The sequence below is a fragment of the Ictidomys tridecemlineatus genome, chromosome 4, assembly GCF_052094955.1.
Source record: "Ictidomys tridecemlineatus isolate mIctTri1 chromosome 4, mIctTri1.hap1, whole genome shotgun sequence".
NCBI lineage: Eukaryota > Metazoa > Chordata > Mammalia > Rodentia > Sciuridae > Ictidomys > Ictidomys tridecemlineatus.
This window is the reverse complement of record NC_135480.1, coordinates 136,206,899-136,231,044: the sequence shown is the minus strand read 5'-3', so window position 1 is coordinate 136,231,044 and position 24,146 is coordinate 136,206,899. Positions and strand designations below refer to the sequence as shown.

General features: G+C 38.9%; 1 protein-coding gene across 3 annotated transcripts in view; it reads left to right on the top strand.

Annotated features, from left to right (window-relative positions):
• Positions 1-24,146, top strand: part of Pcsk5 (proprotein convertase subtilisin/kexin type 5) — a 432,587-nt gene that overhangs the window by 281,256 nt on the left and 127,185 nt on the right. For 2 of the 3 annotated variants that reach the window (XM_078047476.1, XM_078047475.1), the window contains exons 18-20: positions 2,336-2,433; positions 2,866-2,995; positions 3,419-3,534. In XM_078047476.1, coding sequence (XP_077903602.1) covers positions 2,336-2,433; positions 2,866-2,995; positions 3,419-3,534 — 344 coding nt within the window. Of the gene's footprint in view, positions 1-2,335; positions 2,434-2,865; positions 2,996-3,418; positions 3,535-6,699; positions 9,407-24,146 lie in introns of those variants that run through there. The other variant, XM_005324113.5, reaches the window with a different exon arrangement.

Below are 24,146 nucleotides of genomic sequence, written 5' to 3'. Positions count from 1 at the left end.
AGTTAGAATTCTCCTGCACTGGATTCTTTTTCAGTATTGAGAGTGTCTTTGTTTTCTACCTCTGATCAGAGGTCAAATGGACAGGGTCCATGCAATTTTCAGTCAGACAATTCTTCACATTAATCAGTATTAGAACATTGTTTTCATTTAGATCCATCCATTATTTGTGGCTTTATCACTTTTTCCTCCATAACTGTATGCATTATTAGTTTGCTTAGCGCCTTGTATCTTGACACTTCAATTTTGATAAATGTCAGACCCTTCAGCCTCGTAATTCTTGGAAAAGCAACATGGTGGCGTAATAGGAAGGAATAAGGAAGATGTGAGTTTAAATCCTCCTTTACTGTTAAGGTGACCTTGGGCAAGTCACCTAACCACTCAGAGCTTCCATGTTCTCATGTATAAAATGGTGCAAATAACCCTATTTTACTGGACTATGATGATAAAAAATAAATTGTGGTAACATGTATGAAGTACCTATTTCTGCATATGTTATATAATTGGTCCATGAGAAATTTTTTAAAAAAAGGTTACTTACATTTTTTTTTCTTAGAGAAACTCTCTTAGGAAAATTTTATAGAGAAAGTTAAATCAGTGTATATCAATAGAAATATGAGAGCCATATATGTAATTTTAAATATGACAGTGGAGCCATATTAAAAGAAGTAAAAAGTTACTGGGGAAATTGTTCTCAATAAAACCTTTTATTTAACATAATATATCCAAAATATTATCATTTCAACATGGAGCCAACATAAAAAAAACTATTAATGAGATGTTTTACCTTCTTTTTTGTTGTTGAATTAAGTCATTGAAACTTGGTGTGTATGCTCTTAAAGTCCATCTTGATTCTGACAATTTTTGATGAGAAATATCTATATGCAGATATTTTAAAATCTGGTTGAAGAAGTAGATTTTACAAAGCCAAGATATTCCAGATTTACTCAAAAGTTTGCCAATAACTAAATCAAGTACCAGTTTTTCAAATTTGGACTTAAATAATTAAAATGTAAAACTCAGTTCAGGAGTTCAGCCACATTTCAGCAGTAGCCCCATGGACAGCACAGATCTGAACAGCCAGTTTATCAAAAACGGAAGAGAGACATCCACAGAACTGGGCTCAGGGGTGTGTGGTGGCTTCAGGGTTCTGTGGCTGCTCTCCATTGCATGACCCCCTTCGTTCATTCCTTCGCACACAGTGCAGCTCTGTCTCCAGCTGAATAGATGCCAACCTCAGAAGCATGGCCCTTTCTCAGGCAGCTCTTTTAAAATTTTGATAATATTTTTGGTGGTCACTATTTCATCCCACTAAAGGATCCATTTGATGCAGTGTCTTTTAATAACACTATAGAAAGGGAGAGGGAGTTCCTGTTATTGGTTTCGTTAATAACAGCTCTCTGGTCAGTGAGACCGTCTGAATCAAGTGCGCTTTTGGTGAGCTGCCCTTCATCTAGTTGAGGCTCCTTGTGTGTTCCCAGAGACTTCTGGGGTTGACCATTTGGCCTCCAGGGACTTGTAAATTTTTAAATAGTGGCTAAGAACAAACAGGGGAACATGTCGAGTGTGCATGTAAATAGTAATATAACTAAAATAAAATACTTGAGAGAGCAGCATTGTAGGTAGCTAATTTTGCTAAATTCCTCATTATTGTTTTAAATGAAAAAAATCAAGAAGTAGAGGCAAAAGTGTTTTAGAATTTATTTGCATGTGTGTGTGTGTAGTGCTGGGGATGGAACGCAGGGCCTCAAGCATGCTGAGCGCATGTTCTGCCTCTGAGCTACACTCCTAGCTCAACAATTTTGTTCTTTGATGGAACCAATAGGAGGTAAAAATCAGAAACACTTAAAAACATAAAAGGCTACTCCAGGGAGTCTACCCAGGGATCCTTATTACACTTTTATTCAGTTGTATTTCATTTTACCATGTGATCCTACTGCATTTTGAATTATGGAACAATTTTTAAATTTATAGTGGAGTGATATTAGGGAACTGCTGGGCATATTGTTAGGTAATGTGATTGTTCCATCATCATTTGGGGACCTTCTGAGACCTCTGGACCTTCAGATGTTGAGTAAAGTAGGAGGGTGTCTGCCAGTCTAACCAATTCAGGAGAATGTACCCAAAGCCTAGCAGCGTGTATATATGCTACAGACATCCGTCTAGGTACCAAGACGGGAAAAAGAGGACATAGGGTCATTCCCCCTGTGTTGAAGCTTTCCCACAATCTACTGGTCTCTGGTGGGCTGTATTTGCTACATAGGGAATCTGGGGAGTGGTTACTGCTTTGCCTTGATCACAACAATCTGCTTAGAACTCTGTTTTACGTTTCCCCCAGCCTGCAGGGATCCCGGTGTTCTGTCACCTGCGAGGATGGACAGTACTTCAACGGCCAGGACTGCCAGCCCTGCCACCGCTTCTGTGCCACCTGTGCTGGTACCTTCTCTCTGCTCTTCCATTTGTTCTCGTGTTTCTCATTTTCCTTCTGTTTGTCTGGTTGTAGCCATCACTCACACACCCGCCCCATCTGTTTAAAGTAGATGTGGAGGAGTGTATTTATCTTTTGATAATCATGCATGTATTCTTGTGGTAAGTCAAATCATCAGCACCCTGTCCTCACTGAGAAACTTTAAATATCCCAGTGACATCTTTTTCCAGTGAGAGCAGATATTTTTAGCAAGAAAATCTGATTTAAAATAAGAGGAGTTCTCCCCACAAAGGAAAGTCAGGAAAACCACAAATATTAAATTAGGACACTTAAAATTATAATAGATGAATGCCATTTTCAGACTCTTAAAGAAGGAGCCCATTATGCAACCTTTACTCAGGCTTTTTTCTGCGTCTTGCATTTTTGTCTTGTGCTTAAAGGGGCAGGAGCTGATGGCTGCATTAATTGCACAGAGGGTTACTACATGGAAGACGGTAGATGCGTGCAGAGCTGTAGTATCAGTTACTACTTAGAGCACTCTTCAGAAAATGGATACAAATCCTGCAAAAAGTAAGTGGATTTGTCCCCAACTGTAGCATTTAGTACCTTAGTTCCTCATAGGACTACCTTCAAAAATAATGGGAAAACTTAAGAGTTTTTAATGACAAAATAAAGTTCAATCTTTTACATTTGGACACTGCCCTACAGTTCTAACCCAAGTTATCAGATTTTTTTTTTTTTTTGCCTCAGGCCTCCCTTAAAACTTTCAAAGTAATATTTTTGTTTCAAGTACACATAATATTCCCTTTAAAATCAGTGTCTCCCGGCTAGGTTTTAATGTCATCAAACCTAGAAATTATTGTAAGAAAGATTTTTGTGTTATCTTCAAAGGGAAAATTAAATTTAAGACATTATAATGTTGATAGTAAACACAACTTATCTTGTGTTGATGATATCTGAAAGGATTTTAAAAATTGAACATCTTTCCCCTAGATGCGATACCAGTTGTTTGACATGTAATGGCCCAGGGTTCAAGAACTGTACCAGCTGCCCAAGTGGGTATCTCTTAGACTTAGGAATGTGTCAAATGGGAGCTATCTGCAAGGATGGTGAGTACAACTTCTCTTTTTGATCTTTTGAGCTAAATATGAGCTTTCTACTTTAAGGTGTAACCTATTTCCATTATTAACAAGCATGCATCAGATAGGACATGCCCAATATCTTGTTGGCATTCTTTCCTCTTGAACTTAACCCTTAATGAGTGTGGGGTTTTGTTGTTTAATTGCAAGAAGAAATCAATCACCTATAGATCCACTGGCCAAGATGACGACTGTTGTTTTTTAATTAATAAACTTTATTCTTTAGAGCCATTTTTAATTCATAGAAATACTGAGCAGGAAGCACAGAGATTTCTCTTATATCCCCCTCCTACCTACATGTATTGCTTCCCCCAATATTACCATCCAGCACGAGAGACACATTTCTTATAGTGCTTAGACATACAAGGATACCTCATTATCATCCAAAACTCATAGTTTCCATTAGGATTTGCTCTTGATGTTGTATATTCCATGGAATTAGACAAATGTATAATTATATGCATCAATATACTCTGTATATTGCAGTACACAGAGCAGCTTCACTACCCTAAAAATCTTCTGTTTTCTACCTTTTCATACTTCCTTTCCTCCATCCCCATAGAAATCACTCTTTTTTTTTACTATCTCCATACATTTTCCCCTTAAAGTGTTAGTGTTTCCCCTTAATGTGTTAAAATCACACAGTATGTAGCCTTTTCCAGTTAATTTTTGATGTATTTCTTTCCAGTATTTTTCCATATGTACTTCTTACCCAGTTTTTTAAATGCCACATACAGAGTTCTGTATCCTGCTTTTTGCACTAGGCATTTTCCTTTGTCCTATGTTTTTACAAAGTCTTTGGAAACTTTTTTTTAATAATAGCATAAAATTCAATCATGCAAAGACTTTAGTTTTTCTATCACTCCTATTATTTGTATTGCTTACAATTGTGATATGTAAATGATAGTCAAATGGTTTCTGAATCTTTCATGAAGTTTACAAGGCTAGGAATCAACATTCCAGACTTATATAGAAGGGAAAACCCGAGATGTGATGGTAGAAAGTGCCGAACCAAAGTATCGAAGTTAAGATTTTTAAATATTAGTCCATTTTTACTTTCTTGGTACTGATGAGTCCCAAGCAGAATGCCATGATCCTGCAGCTTCCCCACAGATTTGATTGAATTGGTTTGGGATTAGCCTGAGGATAGATATTTTTAGAAGCCTCTCCTGTGTCTGATGCAGGCAGTTTAAAGACTATTGCTCTGCCCTGATCCCTCTAATAGGGAAATGCCAAGATCTTTCACTTCCTTAGACTCAGTTTTCTCATCTGTAAAAAGAATGAGTTTAATTTATTCCAACTCCAACATGTATGTGATCTTTGACCCTCATGTAGTTCATGCTGAAGGGACCATAAAATCTGCCTAAGCCTCATGTAGAAAATACATCTCAGTGATATAGAAAGAAATTGTTTGGAACCAAAGATGTTTTAAACATCTTCATAAAAATTCATTATAAAAATAGAAGGCATGCATGTGGAACAGTCTCAATGATAAGATCATTGCCTAGGTTCATTCTTTGCCTTCTTTGGAATGTTCCCTCTTCTGGAAATTTTAGGGGAGGCAGAACAGTTCTGTGATTGGCAAAATATGGACTTGGGAGTCAAAACACCATAGTTCATACCTGGGCTCTAGACCTGGGGCAGGTTATGAAATTCTCTAGGCTGCTTTCCTCTCACCTGCACAAAATGAACAAGATAAAACTGTGACCTTGTGAGGTTATTCCACAACCCATCTTAGGAATTTCAGGAAGGCATCAGAAGGAATGGGGCATGATGGCACTGTTATGACAGCACATATGGCTTATTGCATGAGCCATCAAAGGTGACTGCATCTTCATAGCTTTTCTGATGTGTGATTGGTCTGACAGGGAGGGTCAGGACCCACTCAGGTGCTTTGTTCTCAGAGTTTCTTAACCAAGGCTAATTCCAACTACACCACTCTGAGGTAACCACAAAACTGAGAAAGGCTTTTAGGTGGTTAACATGGGACATCCACTGTAACTTGACATTTTTGCCTCCAGCTCTTGTACCAGGCATTTGAAGGTTTGTGATGCTTTAGCTACTTTCACTGAACCCTGGTGAGCGTGGACTAAGTTGTGCAAAATGGCATTTTGGTAAAAGAGGAGTGTCGGGATTGTGAGCAGAAGTGGAAAATGAAGAACTAGTGAAAGAATGACACCATTGGTAGCATCAAATAATAAGGCAACTACATATTTGTGCTGTTTGTTCCCTTTCAACTTTCATATTTCCATGATTCTAAGATAAGATTTTTTGTTTTGTTTTGCATTTTAACATCTCTGAAATCAGATGCACCTGATAGTTCATGACAGCTTACAACTCTTTTGACCAGTGGGTTCATAGGATTTAAGTGGTGTTGCCTGAGACTTAGGTACAGAGGTGTCTGTTAACTGGATTAAGCTCATAGCTACTACTTCTTGTATGACTTTGAATAACATCTCAAAAGAGCTTCCAAATAATGAATTGTTTGTTGTTCGATGTTCAAAGGAAGGGTGATTGTATAATCACAGAAACCAAAAAGGACATCATATAACAATTATTTCTAATAAGTAAAATTAAACATAAAATAAAAATAATGAATAATAAAAATAATAGCTAATAAATAATAAAATCATAATTTTAAATATTAAAAATAATAAATAATAATAAAATTAAAATTCTAATTGATGAGAGCATTGTGTCACAGTTTAATAAGAAGCATTATTTCCCTTGTGATTCTTAAGGTAATGCTGCATGGTAAATCCTGTGTCTTAGCTTCAATGAAATATGGAATAAATGACTGTATATTCTCTGCTCTAGGTAATTCTGAAAAGAAAAATTCCTTGCTTGTGTTATTATTGATTTCTAACTTATTCTCTTTTCAATCTTTTTTTTTCCCTTTCACAAATGGATACCAATCACATTTACCGTTGGACTGCAATATCTCTCCTTGAAAACCAATGCTGTTGCCTGAAATCACTTTGGGTGGACCAAATTTTCTCCTTGTTGACTGCTCCTGAATGATCTCTTCCAACCTCCCAATCTGCCTCTCTGGCCAATCAAAACCTCCTTCCGTGTGTGTGCATCACGCTGCTCTCGACCTCCACTCCCCCTCTCTTTCGCTGACTTCCGGAAAAGCAACGGAAGAGTCCTGGGCCGAAGGAGGCTTCTGTATGCTTGTGAAAAAGAACAATCTGTGCCAACGGAAGGTTCTTCAACAACTTTGCTGCAAAACATGTACATTCCAAGGCTGAGCAGCCATCTTAGATTTCTTTGTTCCTGTAGACTTATAGATTATTCCATATTATTAAAAAGAAAAAAAAAAAGCCAAAAAAAAAAAAAAAGCAAGCCACCTCTCTCTTTCTTGCTCTTTTTTTTTTCTTTCTCTCCTCTCTCTCTCTCTCTCTCAAGTTTGTGCAGGGAGATGGTGAACTGTTTTGTCAGAACTTAAATGGAAAAAAATAAATAAACCAACAACAAGCCTACCTTTTATAACTGGGTGTTTAGTGTTTAGTACTAAACAGCCAGAACCACAGAGACAGTATTGTATGACCAAAGTATTTGATGCCAAAATTTGACGTTCAAGTAATGATTTGATTTCCTGCCCTGGGTTTGAAGGTCCATTTTTTTTTTCCTTTTGCCTTGAGTTGCTTGTTTCCCCTTTGAGATGCTTAAAAAGATTTTTCCAAAATATCACAAGAGCATATGTAGATCAAAAGGAAAAAGAAAGCTCTCTCATTTTGCATACTTGAGCCCACCATTGGGAGAAAGGACAGGAAACTGGACCTGAGGGCAGTAAGAACATCCTCCAGAGTTAGGTTTGGTGTTTGTCTTAGTATTTCACAGTTCAGCATTGATGCTTTCCACACCTAATTTACTTGGTGCGTTATGTACTGGTTTTTGCATTTTACTCACTTGATAAGTCTGCTCCACTGGTTTCATCGATAGACTTGCTGCTACTGGCTTTTCCATTGTAGATTAGGTTATTTTATACACAGCTGGTCAAATAGGATCGTTCTGTACAGTCAAATTGGCGATGGAAACAATGCAGAGGTACAAGAAAGAGCTGAGACTGACCCAGCTCCCCTGAAATTCAGAGTGTTCATTTTGTAGACCCTGCACAATCTCTTGGTGCTATCTAGCCATTATCCATAGCATTTTTTTTTCTCCAAAGGCCATCAGAAATTCCATTTGTCATAGTGGGAAGCATTTTGGGTATGGTGCAGGAAATTTCTTCCTGGAGTCAAAAGTTTCTAAGAGGTCCTGTATTTTTTAAGAAATGGAATTTATTTAAATAATATTTAAGCTCGTGCTCATGTTGGCCGGGCAATGTTTTTCAATGGTGCTTATTAGAAGTTTTTTCATCTTGTCATTTTAAGAAAATAAAACTGGAAATTGAATATGGGTGGCATGATTGTCCCCTCCTGGTTCTGTATTTTCTCACTTTTCTGTCCTTCTATAACCAGGCCATGCACTTACACACCTGCCCACTGAATGTTATTGAGATCATCTGGGTTTTTTGGTTTTGGGTTTTTTTCTTTTGCAAGTGTGGGTTTAGAAACTTCTTCACTGCTTCTCTGTGACTCCATAAACATTTCATGGAATCTAGCAGATGGAACTATAAGAAAAATGCTTCAGATCATTGATCAGAAATGAGGAAACCTGATAAATTTTTTCATAATTTCTCTGTTTGGGGAAGGGCAGACCCATAATAAGTTTCTTTATTTTTCCTAACAAAGTTCCATTGGTGACCTCATTTGTTTTGGGAGTGACCAGCCATCTTGCAGGTTTTCAGCTTTTGAGAGCTTTATTTCCAAGATGCCGCTGGCTTCACAACTGAGAAGAGGAATTGTTTCAATATAGATGATCCTGGGTAGGAGCTGGGAATGATGCTAAGCTCCCAATCCAAGCAGCAAGCTAGTAAAAAGCCTGCCTTGAAAATATTCCTAGACATCTGAGTTAACTTCCAACCCAAAGCGAATGAATGACACATGAATAGACTAATGACCCTCTTTCTAGCATTGTAGCTATACCGAGTCACATAATAATTCATAAGTAACTAGGAAACCAACTGATCTTGCTGAACAACTTTCCTCCTTACAACACTGCAGGCCCTTCTGACACAGAACCAAAGTTGACTCTGGGTAGAGCATATAGTTAGTTTTCACACTTAAAGGCACAGTCTTTAAGTGGAGAAGTGGCAATGCAAGCCTAAAGCAAGCTCAAGCAGATGGCAAAACCAGATTCGCCTGCAAGGGGATCCAGCTAATTGAATTAACCCATACTATTTAAGGCCCATGGTCACTATGATAGAAAAGATAAAAAGGATATCTGTGTTCTTAGACAAATAGCCATCAACATGAAAGCCAAGTTCACTGGGGTCCACCAGCGCACGCTCCATTTCCCACTGGTGGCCGGTGCACATCATGGAAATACCCGTTTAACTACTAGTGTGTTACTGCCTCGTTTATCTACATAACATTATTAACTAGAACATAATGCTTTCAAAATTTAAGTTAATGTTATATATTATGTATAAATATATATATTCATAATAAGATATATGTAATGGATAGTACAAAGTTTGGAGAAATGACAAATGCGCTAAACTTCTAGAGACAAGCCCTATCTTCTGTTCTCTTTTGTCTTTTTTATTTTTAATTCACTAATTAAAAGTGACCCATTGTTAAATCCAAATCCACTTTACTGAAAAATACTGTACATGTGTAAAATGTTCAGTTGTTTTTTTGTAAAATATAGTAGAATGGTTGTAATTGATACTGGCCAAAATCAATGTTATTCCATATTTTATTTTTTCTATTAAATTAACCTAAGTTCCTGTTTATTTGATCTGTTCATACCCATGCATAAACAACTCTCAAAAGGGTAAGCTGAGAAGATTCTCTGTTTCCACATAGACGCAGGACATGAAGGAAAGTTAGAAAAGAACATCTGAGCAGAGGTGGGGATTGAAATGGAGGGAGAAAGAAGCAAGAGTGGTGCAAGAGGGACACAGGTGAGATTTGGACATTTTTAGGAAGTAGGCAGAGAAAAAAATCTATAAAGCTTGACATAGTTTCCATGAGATTATGCACGTGTTGGTGCCCTGTGTGGGGCCAACCGGGCTACTCTTCCTTTGTTGTGCTGCACACACCTCCAGTCTGTGTGTGTAGGGACTTGGTGGTGGGCAAGGAGGTGAGAAGCCTAAGTGCTGTTAAGGGGAAAGATGGCCTTGTTCAATTTGCTGACATCTTGTGTAAAGTTGATGGGCTGTATCCCTGGATGTCGACAGCATGACTTTTGTCTAAAAGCCATCTCCAGTACATGCCACAAGGTGGGACTGGACTGTGAGCTAAAATCAGCAGCGGAGTGTTAGCCTTTGTAACACCTGCTTGAGATGCAGTCACTAGCCTTGAAGTTTTGATGCCCTGCCTTTCAAGAAGAGAAATGATAAATGAGTCAAAACAGCAAACAAATTGAACTCCAACAAGGTTTAAAGATCTCAGGATACAAAAGATATAAAAGAGAGCCTGTACAGTCCCAAAGTCCCAATAAGGGGAGAGAAAGAGAGTGATTTTTATTGACCACTTACTATATGCTATGCAATGTGAGGATAGCATGCACATGCTGATGTAAATATTTCTCTTATCAGAAAAACTAGGGCAGAAGTGCATGTGTTATCCTCTGTTTACACATAAGAAGACAGGCATAAGGACTTTAAATAAGCTAATGGAGATGACATAGCCGGACTCAAAATAATAGTAATAAAATTTTAACAGACAACAAAAATGTGGGAGACACTAAGTTGTTAAGCTCAGAACAGGCAAAGACTCCTTGGACTTGAACTGGTGGAGTACATTCCCTGGAGCATATGGAACTTGAATCAGTTCATTACCAGCAAACCTGTGGCTTGTAAGACATTCAGAACAGCAAGAAGTTTTCATGCTTTTAATCGAATTAGTCTGTCACTACAAAGGACATTTCTGATTCAACATTTTATAAATTAGTCAAGAAAAATCTTCAGTTTTATAGTTTGTAGAAGATGGATGGTGCGTCATCCTCAACTCCCTTATCCATGGAAGACCTTACTAACTGGCAGTCCCCATCCACAAACGGACCAGAATTTTCTCCTTTCTTCTACCTCAGTATCAGAGGTTATTCATCACATGCCAGCCTCTTCCATCTCACCCATTATTTTCCTCTCAACCATCTACACTTCATTTTGAGGAACTTCCAAACTTAGTAGAGAAGGGAGGTGGTTGTTTCGGTAACTTCTAAATTAAAGCTTCTCAGTCCAAGTGAGCAACACTAAGGCATACTATATCTGAGGACAGAAATACACAGCACCTGATCCCCCCTCACATAAAAGGAATGTCATGCTGGAGAAATATAAAGTAAATATGCATTCTTCATAATTTTTATCATCTAGTCTTACACAAAGAGAGCCGTGGTAGACAGCAGGATGATGAATGGGAACACATGCCAGGGATAGTTTTAAACCATGGCCTAGCAAATTTGATTCTCCCTCCTTTCATCCTCTAATATAAAATGGCAGAAGGGAACAAAAGCCAGCTGCAGTTTGACCTCACCTGGCCCAAGCTGGGCCCTGAACCCTAAACTCAATATGTGTAGCTGGCAGAAAGCATAAACTTGCCTCTCTTCCCTAGTCAACATCCATTTCCAAATGTTATTTTTGTTGCCAACTCATAAAATCAGAAGTTCTCAACAGTATGTTAGAGCCCTTGACATATTTAGCAGGGCATAGCCAAGATGGACTGAATTTCAGTGTGGCTCATTGGAGCTACTTGGCACCTAGCATTGGGCTGAACTCCATATAATCATGTCTCCTCTTCCTCACAAGAGGTGACAGTCTGGCACTGATTCAGTTCTTTAGCAAGCAGGATGCAATTATGCAGCATCATTAAGTCTCAGAGGGCCAGAACGTGACCTGGAATGGCTACTTTTCCTTCCCATTCTCTATCTCCAGGAGACTTGTAAGGACCATTTTACTAGGTTATTACTGAAGGATTTTCTTACAAGATGTCCCTAAAAAGCCATTGAGGTTTTTGTTGTTGTTTTGGTGGGGGGGGTTCCCTCCTGTCTTAGGTTTGTTTTTGTTTTGTTTTGTTTTTTAGAGCCAGGGGTCCTGACACCAAAAGATATTTTGCATCTCACTTTCTAGAAAATAACAGAAACATTCGAGTCCCGAATTTAAAGATCTTAAGCTTTTTTCTTTTTTTTTTTTTTTTGAAAAAGTATACATTATTTTAAGAATACTATGTTTTAAAGTTGACAAGGTATTAGAAAAATGGCTTTAATTGGGCCTATACAAAAATCAGGTCTATAGAGATTAATTTTCTGATGCAAGATTCACAGCTAGTCAGAGGTGTGCCCAACACTTCAACCTTGTGTATAACACTGCCTCCTTTTACCAAATTCACATTACTTGTGTGCAAAGTGGAGGGCGAGAGCCCTTTCCTAAGTGAAGATAGAGAGCACAATGTATCCCTGGACTTGTTTTTTTTTCTTATTTGTAAAAATCAATTGCTTCCATAAATAAACAATTCTGAGTCCCTGCCACACACAGAGCTCTAAGGTTCTTCAAGCTTAACATCCAATGGAGAAAAACAGACATAAAAACACATGGTTATAATATGAAGTGATTTAAGCGCCTTTAAGAAGGCATAAATATTGTTGAAAGTCCAGAGACTCTAGTTCATTTTACCCATGAGGTGCTGGGGTCTCATGCCCTTGTACTGCAAAGCTCGCCAAGGGCATCCAAAAATAGCATGAGACATTACAAATAGAGCTGGCTCTGAAATGCACAAATAAAACTGCAAAGGTCAAGATCAAATGATATCTTAATTAAATATCTACAAAACATAACATGTCAAACTAGTCAATTGTAACTTCACTCTTAAGGGAACACATATAATTAAATTTAATGTAGGATGAAGGTGAATTTTAATATGTTTGATACAATGTAGAACCTACAGAGGTTGGAACATCTAGAATCCATGGGTATCTTAACAGTCCCTACAAAGGAGGGAAAATATCACTATTCATTCCAAAGTGGAGAGGTCTCCGGGGACACCGAGGTGGGAGGTGGAGGGCAGGGTACAGAGACAGCAATGTGTAAAACCTGTCCTCTTCTCTTTACCTTCTCCACTCTCTCCAAGGAGAGCTTATTCAATCTCATTGCTTTAAATACCCTCTATATCAGTCCACTTTCCATTTTAATAACAAAATTCCTGAGCTAGTTACTTGACAAAGAGATTTATGGAGCTCACAGTTTTGGAGACTAAAAATGCAAACAGCATGGCACTGTTCTGGCCAGGGCCCATCTGATGACATCATATCATGGCAGAAAACAACATGGCAGACATGCCTGTAAGGGGAGAGATCACATGGTGAAATAGGAGGCCACAGAGAGACCAGGGAGCAGCCGGCGTTGCTCTTTTTTTAAATAACCCTCTTATGAGAACTAGCCAGGGTCCCCCAAGAGCTACTTTAATCTCTGACAAGGAGCCTGCTCGCAGTGACCTTCCAATAAGCTCTACCTCTTTAAAAGGCCCATCATCTTCTTCTATTGCCACACTGGGGACTATGCTTCCACTACATGAACCCTTGGGGAACACACCAACTCCAAATCATAGCACCATCATATAACATATATATGTATACATATTCCCAATCTCTTCCTTCAAAATTCACAGTTATGGATTTGATGAACTACTTGCCTTCCAATATCTGATAGGCCCTGTAAAGCTAATGTGTTTGAAACAAACTTTAGACACCCCAACCTCCTAACCATCTTCCGTCTCAGCAAATGGCAGTATAGTACATCCACGCAGTTGTTCAGGGTTTCTCTTCTTTTGTATTCCAAATCCAATTCATCATTATAATGTCATTAACTGCATCTCCAAAATGCACATCCAAATACCCCACTGCTGCCTAGCGCACAGCTTAGCTCAGCCAGATGCTGTCATCTCCTGATCTACTGAGGGAGCCTCCAAGTGAGCCACTTGTCCCCTCCTCTTCTCTTGTCTCTTTTTTCTCCCCCTTCCCCATTTGTTCACACAGCAGAGTGCCATTACAAATATAAAATCAGATTCCATCTCTCTCTCTTGCTCACTCAGAATACAATCTGAACTCTTTAGCTGAAGTCATTCAAGCTGTCTTCTGCCTCCCCCTTGTCCCTCACCTGTTCATACTAAATTTCTTTTCTTTTGTACCAAGGATTGAAATCTGGAGCACTTAACCACTGATCCATCCCCATCTCTTTTTATTTTTTATTTTGAGACAGTCTTGCTGAGTTGCTTAGGGCCCTGCTAAGTTTCTAAGGCTGGCTTTGAACTTTGCAATCCCACCTGCCTCAGTCTCTCCAGCAGCTGGGATGGCAGGCATGCACCACTGTGCCCGGCTCATACTAACTTTCTTTGTGTCTCTCAAACGAAACCAGGAAGTTTATGCCTCAGGAACCCAGCTCTTTGCATGATTAGTTTCACCCATGGATGTTAGTTTTAAACACACACACACACACACAAAAAAAAATGGGCTGGGGTTATAGCTCAGTGGTAAAGCACTTGCCTAGCACGTGAGAGGCAATCCTCAGCACCACACTAAAGTAAATAAATAAAATGAAGGTATTGTATCCATCTACTACTTAAAGTATTTTTTAATTAAAAAACAAAAACACTTCCTTAGAAAGTAGCTAGAACTTTCCACCACTCTCCCCACACCTGTCCCCTTTTCTTCCCTTTCTTTTCCCTCCATAGCACTATCACCACGTGATGTTATGGGTCATTTACTTGTTCATGGTCAGCCTGCTCCATGACAGCTGGACTTTGTCCATCTTGTTCACAGCTGTATCTTATATGTCTAATACAGTTTGCTTAATAAGTATTTGTGGAATGAATGAAATAAAAAGACATCAGAGAGAAGTGTGACAAGTGACATTTGACCTGAGTCGTGAAGAATAAGTGAGATTTATAAGTAGAAGATTAGGATTCTTAAGAAGGATACTCCAGAGAAAGAATGTGTACAAAGACACAAAGCCATTTAAAGGGCCTGTGGATGGCGATCTCATAGTGGCCGAGGCAGGGAGAGGGTAGGTATGTAGCTTGAGAAAGCAGAATAAAGACCAGAGGGATCAACTTGTGATGGTCCTTCAGTGGATTTTTGCCCTTCTTCCACCTCCTTGTCACCAGTCATCAACCTTCTTTTCAGAGAGGCTAACTGACTTGCCCAAGGACCCATCAGTTCCACTCTTGGTCTCTTGCCAATATATTTGGGAGTCATTTATTCAGATAGAATGCTGAGGAGGCCATACTTGCTTCAGTCCCCAGAGGATTGATGGCCACTTTGAGCCAACTAAATGAAAGGACAAGGGACCTAGCTGTCAGATGAGCTCACATGAGGGGACAGTCCTCAGTACCTCTTAACCTTGATATCCATGACCAGAGCAATAAATTGAGCAAGGCCTGTCCAAGACTGGACTTAAGGGCACCTCCGTATCCTCCTCAAAGAAGACACCTTGCCCTCTAAACTGTCATCACCAGAGAAGAACAAAAAAAGAAAAGAGTGATGTAATCACCCCTCTTCCCTAACAGGGAAAACAATAGTAACAGTAACTCTCATATAAGGAGGACTTCCTATATGTTGCTTTATATGGGCTATTTCCTTCAATATTCCCAATATCCTCATATTATCCCTTTTTTTGTTTTATTGATTTTATTTTTTTAATACATGATAGCAGAATGCATTACAATTCTTATTATACATATAGAGTACAATTTTTCATATCTTTGTATATAGAGTATGTTCACACCGATTCATGCCTTTTTACATGAACTTTATGGGGTTTTGGGGGGGTGGTTGTTTGGTTTTTTGCATTACAATTCTTATTACATTATCCCATTTTTTTAAAGAGAGAGAGAGACAGAGAGAGAGATAGAGAGAATTTTTTTTAATATTTATTTTTTAGTTTTCGGCAGACACAACATCTTCATTATCCCCTTTTTCAAATGAGGAATCAGGTAAGGTAAAGACCTAAGGTACCTTCATGGCAGATAGAAGATATGGAAATAATTGAAGCCCAAACAATCTGATTTAAGAGCCTCCAGAAGGAGAAATACAAAAGACAGGAAGGACGTCACTGTGACCATGGAGTATATACATCAGATTTAGATATTTCAGCAGTGTTGTCAGGCCCAGGTTCCATGCAGTCTCTTGTGAATTAAGCAGCACCCACCCAGGAGTGTGCACCAAGTCCTCTAACTCTTTGTGAGAACAAGGCAGGAATCAATGTTAATATCATGAGAATTAGTAGCATCCAATGGGCCATGTGAGCAAAATAAATCACAACAGACTTAAAGGAAATGAGGCAGTATCTGTTAAAATAAATGTGGATGTGGTGTCTCCTTTCATTGTGGGGAGGCCATTGTTTGCATTCTCCCTCACAGTGAAATGAGGGAGAAATAAAATGGCCATATTGGGAACGTTGTCACCTAATACAAATTCTGTGGACTCCATTGATGAATCTGCTGAAACAAATTCTCTCCAGTTGGTATTAAGCAGGATTTTGTTGCCTCACGAATCACAATAACTACAATTTAGTAAAAATTAAACTATCAAGGAAATAGAAGTCTTTTTATTATATACAGGAATGTGATTTGTAGTTGATTTATGTTATATGATGATTCACAGATACAGCAGAAACCAGAAACCAGCAGAAACCTTGACCCTCTTCTCATTCATTCCTACATCTGCCCTAAGTCAAGACATTTCTGCCTCCAAAATCTGTCTCAGATTCATTTTCCCTAGCTCAACTCCCCTATCCTAGTCCGTGTCACCCTGGGTCAAGCTACTTTATACGTGGGCTGCTCATGCATCTTCATAAATGTACCCCATGTGTTCATAGCCACAAGTGCTTACCTGTAAACCCCTATACACCATTCTCCACAGCAATCCCAATAATCTTCTCAAAACTCAAAACTCAGCATAAAACCCGTCCTCCTGAAGCTCCCCATTTCCTTAGGATGAAGCTGAAATTCCTTTCCATGGTTTCAAAGGTCTGTCTGACCAGCCCCACCTCTCCAAATTCAACTCATGCCCTTCATTCCCTCTCCTAATATTTTCCAGCTACATTGACTCTGATTATTTTTTTCAGACCTACACCATAGAATGTTCCCATATTGTATTCACCTTCTTTAATACTATCCCAGCTGATCATCTATCTCTGGTTAGCATGCATTATCTGAGCCCCAGTTTAAATGTTACTTCTTCATTTACTAATCCTTAAAGGCAAGGTTAGATCTCCTTATTGAAAGCTTTCATGGTAATGGGCATAGGGGTGCATGCCTGTAATTCCACAGACTCAGGAAGCTGAGGCAGGTAGATCACAAGTTCAAGGCCAGCCTTAGCAACTTAGTGAGACCATGTCTTAAAATTACAAAGGGGGCTGGGGATGTCACTCAGTAGTAAAGAACTCCTGAGTCCTAATCCCAGCAACAATAATAATGATAGTAATAAGTTTTCATGGAAGCCTCTACTTCTTTCATATCAATTATATGGTAAGTGTCTAGATATCTGTGGAAGCATCTGTTTGCTGTATGTAATTCTCACTATGAAGTTTGTTCCATAGGGGCAAAGTCAGCAAGGGCTTTATATTTTATGAACCTATAAGATGTCTCACAGATAACTTTATGATCAATAGATGAAAAAAAAATTATGAGTAAACAATTGAGTATAGGACAGGAAAGAGATAGCTCTGACCCAGACACTGGATAATGAAGTCTTAGTTGTGATTTTGTATCACTTCAGGAAAGCCTTCCTTGTGTCACATCTCAGTATTCCCTTCTTGACTATCATCCCTGTGAGTACCCTTCCACAGCCCTTCTATCCATCATAAGTGGAAAATGGGAGTTCTCATGGAGTTTCTGTCACTTGTCCTAAAACACACAAAATTATCAGCAAAAACAATAAAACAAATGCTTCAGGACCTGTGAACCAACAGCAGCAATAGCAGCCGGGCCTTGGTTTGTGTAGAAGCAGAATTCTAATCATGTCCCTCTGAGATCTCATTCCCTTCTTATCCCCTGCTGTGAAGGGACTTTTCAGAGGAAACTAAAGCTTAATGGCAACTGATAGGAAGATAGGGAGATCAGCCTGAATTATCCAGGAGTAATCATGAACAAGTCCATCAGAGAGATAGGGTAGAAGAAGGAGTCCAAGGTCAGAGAGATTGGAGGGAGAGAGAAGGATGGGACCCACAGCCACTGGATTGAAGATGTTGGAAGTGGGGCCCAAGCAGGAAACATGGCAGCTCTAGACACTGAGAGCAACCTGCCACCAGCACTCAGCAAGGAACCAGGGATTGACCTGGATTCTGCCAATAACCTGAAGGAATTTGGAGCATATTCATGCTTGGAGCTTCCAAAAAGAATGCAGCCTGCCAACACCTTGATTTCCACCTTGTAAAACCCGGAGCAGAGAAGCAGCTGAGCCATGCTGTGCCCGGACTCCTGACCTAAGGAACTGTGACATAATAAATGGTTATTTTGTTAAGCCACAAAATGTATGCTAAGCTGTGTTGGCAGCAATAAAAAATTAATACAGTTAGACCACACCTATTCCATCACAATAAGTACTTTTTCAAGACTCCAAGGTGATCTAAGAACACAGTGTAAGATCTACCACTATGGATGACACTTCTTTCCTGAGTTTCTGATACCCATCTCTGATTTCTTGAGGGCTACTCCTGCAAACATCAAGTTCTTAAGAGATAAGCACTGAGGAATTAGGCAGTTGTGTGGCAGTCCTTGGCTGACATTAACCAGCAGAGCTGAGGCAAATTAGTGATGCTTCAGATCAAAGAAATAGCTAATGAGCAACCACAGCATTCTAATCTGCAACCTGGGAACCTGATACACCTCCTGGGCTATTTGGCTGATGGTGTGGAGTGGAGACTTGTTAACAGGTGGCTTGAGCCTGAAGGGTACCTCCCTGCAGGCTCCCAACACTGGCTCTTGGCAGTTGATACAGCCAACAGTCAGAACACAGCTGCTTTTACAAACCAAGCCAGCTCACCATTAAACTCTGCCTTGGTGTCATTTCACTTACCAAGATGAAATCCTTGTGACCATTTTCCAACCCGGTTCTCTTAAATGAACTTTACAACTAGCTATATTTTTGGCAGATAGATGAGGTGTTAAGCTTTATCATTCAATATTTCTTTCACTGCAGATTCAAATTTGTTATTCATTTCCTGATCACCTACTTTAGAATCATGCACCAAGCTTGTTCTTCCATGTTCATGATTTAGCAATGAAGTATGGTTGTGCCCATTTCAAGATGGGAGTGGGCAATTGTTGTCAGGTCATGTAATATACCAGGTCTTCCCACTCTGAGTTACAGAGCTTTTCCTCCATCAGCACAGATGCTCTTGACTACTTCTTTCTTTTCCCAATCCAACTATCCAAGCCCTTCTAGCTGAATGGGCGCATCTCCCACAGCTTCCATCCACTTATTAGTATAGCTATGGATGGAGAAGAGGTTGAACATTGAACATTTTGACTACTATCCATTCTTTCCAAGAGGTGGGTAGAATGTCATATTATAGCTTTCCAAAGTCATAGCTACCATCACAGAATCTGGGAAGAGGCTGCCCAGGTTCAACTTCTGGTTTTCTTATATACTAGGTATATGATCTTAGGAAATACACTTAACCTCTTATATTAGTCTGCTTTGTGTTTCTATGACCAAAATATCTGACAAATCATTAGAGGAGAAAATATTTGTTTGGATGATCTCTAGTTTCATCCAATTTTCTGCAGATGACATAATTTCATTTTTCTTTATGGCTGAATAAAACTCCGTACAATAGATTGGCTATTGTGATACTATAAACATGCATGTATTACTGTAATATTATGACTTTAATTCTTTAGGATAAATACCAAGGAGTGGTATAGCTGGTTCCTATGGTATTCGCATACTTAATCTTTTGAGGAAGCTTCATATTGATTTTCATAGTGGTTGTACTAATTTATAATCCCACCAACAGTGTAGAAGTGTCCCTTTCTCTCCACATCCTCTCTAGAATTTATTATTGTTGGTATTCTTGATGACTATCTTTCTGACTGGAGTGAGATGAAATTTCAGTGTAGTTTTGATTTACATTTCTCTCATTACTAATGATATCAAATATTTTTCATGTATTTGTTTGCTATTTATATTTCTTCTTTTGATAAATTCCTGTTTGATTCATTTGCCCATTTGTTAATTGAATTTTTGATGTAAATTTTTTCGAGTTCTTTACATATTCTAAATATTAACCTGCTGTCAAAAGAGTAGCTAGCAAAGATTTTCTCCTATTTTGTAGGTTTCTCTCTTCACATTTCTAATTGTTTCCTTTGCTATGCAGAAGCTTTTTAACTTGATGGCATCCCATTTGTTAACTCTTGACATTATTTCTTTGAGCTTAAGGGGTGCAATAGAGAAAGTGATGTTCATCTGTATCTTCATGTTTCCTATCAGACTCACTCTTCAGACAGTCAGCATAGTTCCTGTCTCTGTGCTGACCCCTCCTTTCCCTCCCTCCAAACCCTCCTTCAAAGGACCAGACACTACAGCCACCCCTTGGGATGGTGAGTCTGGGAACATCCTTACACTATGTGTATTGTCCATTTTCTACTGGTGATGCTAGTCAGAGTCAGAGAAGCCTGGACCAAGATGGCTGTTGTCTTTCCAAAGGATGAAGACTGGCATAGAACATGGGTTCTCCATCTCAAGTGGCATTAGAATCACTGAGAATGATTTTTCAAAAAGAATCTATCCCAGAATTTCTGATTCAGTAGGTTCAAGGTAGAATCTGAGAATTTATATTTCTAAAAAATTTCCAGTTGATACTGATGCTGCTGGTTCCACCTTGAGAATCATTGTCATTGATGTTAGGCACACAGACCTACTAAATACCCTAGAGAAATCGAGGCTCGAATCCCAGCACAGTCACTGCGGATGTGTTTTAGTCAGCTTTTTCGCTGCTGTGACTAAAAAACCTGACAAGAATCATTTTAACAAGGAAAAGTTTATTTGGGGACTCACAGTTTCAGAGGTTTCAGTTCATAGACAGATGACTCCATTCCTTGGGACTCAAGGTGAGGCTGAACACCAGGGTTGGAGGAGTATGGTGGAAGGAAGCAGCTCAAATGATGATCAAAAAGCAGATAAAGACTCCACTCTTCATATACAAAATAGATACCCCAAAGACAAGCCCCCAGTACCCACCTCCTCAGCCACTCTCTACCTGTCTTTAGTTACCACTCAGTTAATCCCATTAGGGGATTAATTCACCAATTGTATTAAAGCTCTCATAACTCAGTCATTTCTTCTCTAAACCTTTTTGCATTGTCTCACATATAAGCTTGTGCGGAACACCTCATATCCAAACCATAAGACCATGTAACCTTGGATAAATGACTTCACCTCTCTATTTCTTTCTTTCCTCACCTACAGAAAGGAAGTAACCATGGCGTCATAGCTGAGGATTAAATGATATGATACTCACGGATACATACAAAACATTCCCCACCCACTGGATGAAAGACAGCCCCGCCTCACTCTCCCCAGGCTGCCACATATATATATATTCCATATATTAATTATTAATCATGGTAGCCTGCGGGGAGGTTTTTCCCCCACTTTTTGATTGGTGTGTTATGTTGTACATATGTATGGGATATGTTGTTACATATTTGTACATGCACACAATACACAATATAATAATATGATTTGACCAATATCACTCCCCAGCACGTCCTCCTCCCTCCTATTGTTGGTCCCTTTTTGTTACTTATCTCCCTTTGATTCATGAGCTCCAACCACAGCTTTCTTTTCCTTTTTTCTCTCTAGCTTACACATAAGAGAGAAACATAGAACCCTTGACCTTCTGAATTTGGCTTATTTCGTTTAACATAATGGTCTCCAGTTCCACCCATTTTCCTGCAAATGACATAATTTCATTTTTCTTTATGGCTGAACAAACAAAATTCTATTATGTACATATACCACACATTCATTTACTCATTCATCCATTGATGGACATCTAGGATGCTTCCATACTTTGGCTATTGTGAATTTTGCTGCTATAAACATGGGTATGCATGTATCATTACAGTATGATATAAAGTCAACAGTAGTGTTTTTAAATATCTCTGCTAAGGTCATTAAATCACTTTCTGTAGTAAAATCTCCATCTATGTTTTTCTTATAAAGACACTTGTGATTACATTGGCCCAACCTGATAATCCAGGATTATCTCCCCATCTCAAGATCTTTAATTACTACATCTGCAAAATTCCTTTTGCCACATAAGGTAGCTTTAGATTTCAGGGATGAAGACCTGAATGTCTTTGGGGACCATTATTTAGCCTACTACACTTGCACAGGTCATCTAATCCTCTGAGCCACCATTTTTTCACCATTCAGGCTCAAGCCCCTCTATGTATTTTATATCATTAGAGTAGGATATAAAATCAGTGAAATTAAAATGATATGACCCTATGAGAATGTTGCTGTGTCTTACTCACGAATTTATTAAATAGAAATGCCCCCCTGGATTGTTGTGTGCTTCCTGCTATACTGTTTTATAAATCTTGCATTAGTTCATTAACTCTATTTACTCACCTTTTATTAAACATTCTATATGTGCCAAGCACAGGGGAAATACTAGAATTCTCATTCCTTGGACATACACTTTATCTCTGTAAATTTTATACAGTAATAGGTACAGGCAAATAGAGGAAGTGCCCTAATGTGTGAACAAGTGCTATGAAAAAAAAAAAAATCAGTGAGAAAATACTCTGCAAATGCTCTCCAGGTACACAACAGAGTGGGTCTACAGTCCCTTGGGCAGGAGGCAGGGACAGAAGGAAAGAGTTGAGACTGGAGCATCTGGAAAATGCCAGGAGTTTCTCCTTTCTGAAGCCTTGGGTGCCAAGAGGTGGCATGCATATGAGACAGATGATCTAACACCGTAGAGAGGGCTGGTTGTGATGGCCACAGGCGCCATGGGAAGGAGTCCGGACCATAGCATGTGCTCCAGGGAGCCACTGAAAAGTTGAAAGCAACTCCTCTGGATATCCTATCCCCTGCAGTGATCTGCAAGCAGCTCCTAGCAGGAAATGCTTAAAGCTCTGACCTCCTTACCAATATTTAAATATCAAACTCACAAAGGTCTTTGTAAAGAGGTTCTGGTTTCTTTAAGTGCTTCTTACCTTTCTTCCTCACTGAGACTTTACGAGTTATATTTTCAGAACTTTATTTTTACAGCCTCCCATTATACTGAGCCATCGTCTGTCTTAGAATCTCTGTCAATCTCATTTTTAAATCATTCACTCTTAAAAATATTCTCAGAGCCCCCAGGTCCCACTTAACCTTCTACTCTTTGCCATTCCATTTATATGAGAATGTTCAAAAGGCAGATTGCATATATTAACTACTAAAGTATTAGACACTAATAATTCTGATAACTCACGAGGCATTTTTTTTTAACCTAGAAAACATTTTTTTTGCTGAAAGTGGATTGATAGTAACTATGCTCTGACTTTCGTTGGGGATGTCTGCTTTCCTAGATGCCTAGGCCCTGGTGGTCTGTTTCATTCATTTTTACCTCCTGAAAATGTAGCACCCCTCTCTAATACGCTTTTGTCAACAGACAGCATTCTCCCTATGAACGTCAATAAATTGGCAGTGAACTTCTGTGCTGGGAAGATATTTTGCATTAAAAACTGGATTCACAGCAGGCAATCTGCCTGGGGACCACATGTCTAGGAAAGCAGTCATTTTTAACAAAGACTATTTCAGGCCTGGATAGAATAGGGCTGGTGCACTCTGAAGCCACAAATGTCTTGCCTACTGGAAGCAAGATTACTGTCCTGCATGTTGGTAATTAACCTTGTCACTGATGTGCTTGCCTACCTCAACTTTCAGGTCCATGGCATTTATAGCTGCCAACCACATAAAATATATTAACAGTGTGTTCATGGTTTACTAGATATCTCCTCTGCCTGCTATTATATACCAAATATCTGGAATGGTGCATGGCAATATTCTAGTTTCTCAATAATTATATAAATTTCTTCTCATGGGGCTTTTCAGCTATTAAGTAACCTTTTTTTCCATCCCTAACTCCCAACATGTCAAGTAATTTATCTACCAAAATATCTTTGATCATTTCATCATGTGGCAAGTAGTGATTCACATTATAGAAAATTATTCTTGACTACAAAGAGCAATTAGTCCTGTGAGGGGGACCATATGTAGAATCACCATTTGATATGTAAGAATAAATCAAAATCTGTACAAAGTCCTAGAGAGCACAGAAAAATCAATTCAACCACATAATGGGGTGGTAGGAAACATTCAGAGAAAGTTTCATAAAGGAGACCAACTTGAGTTATAAAAAGTCTCATTTTTCTGGAAGAAGAGAGGTGGCATCAAATGAATATATCCTCTAAGCAGAAGAGTGCATGATAGGGGTCGGGAACTCAAAGCCTTTTGGAATATGGGAATTTGTTTTAGTT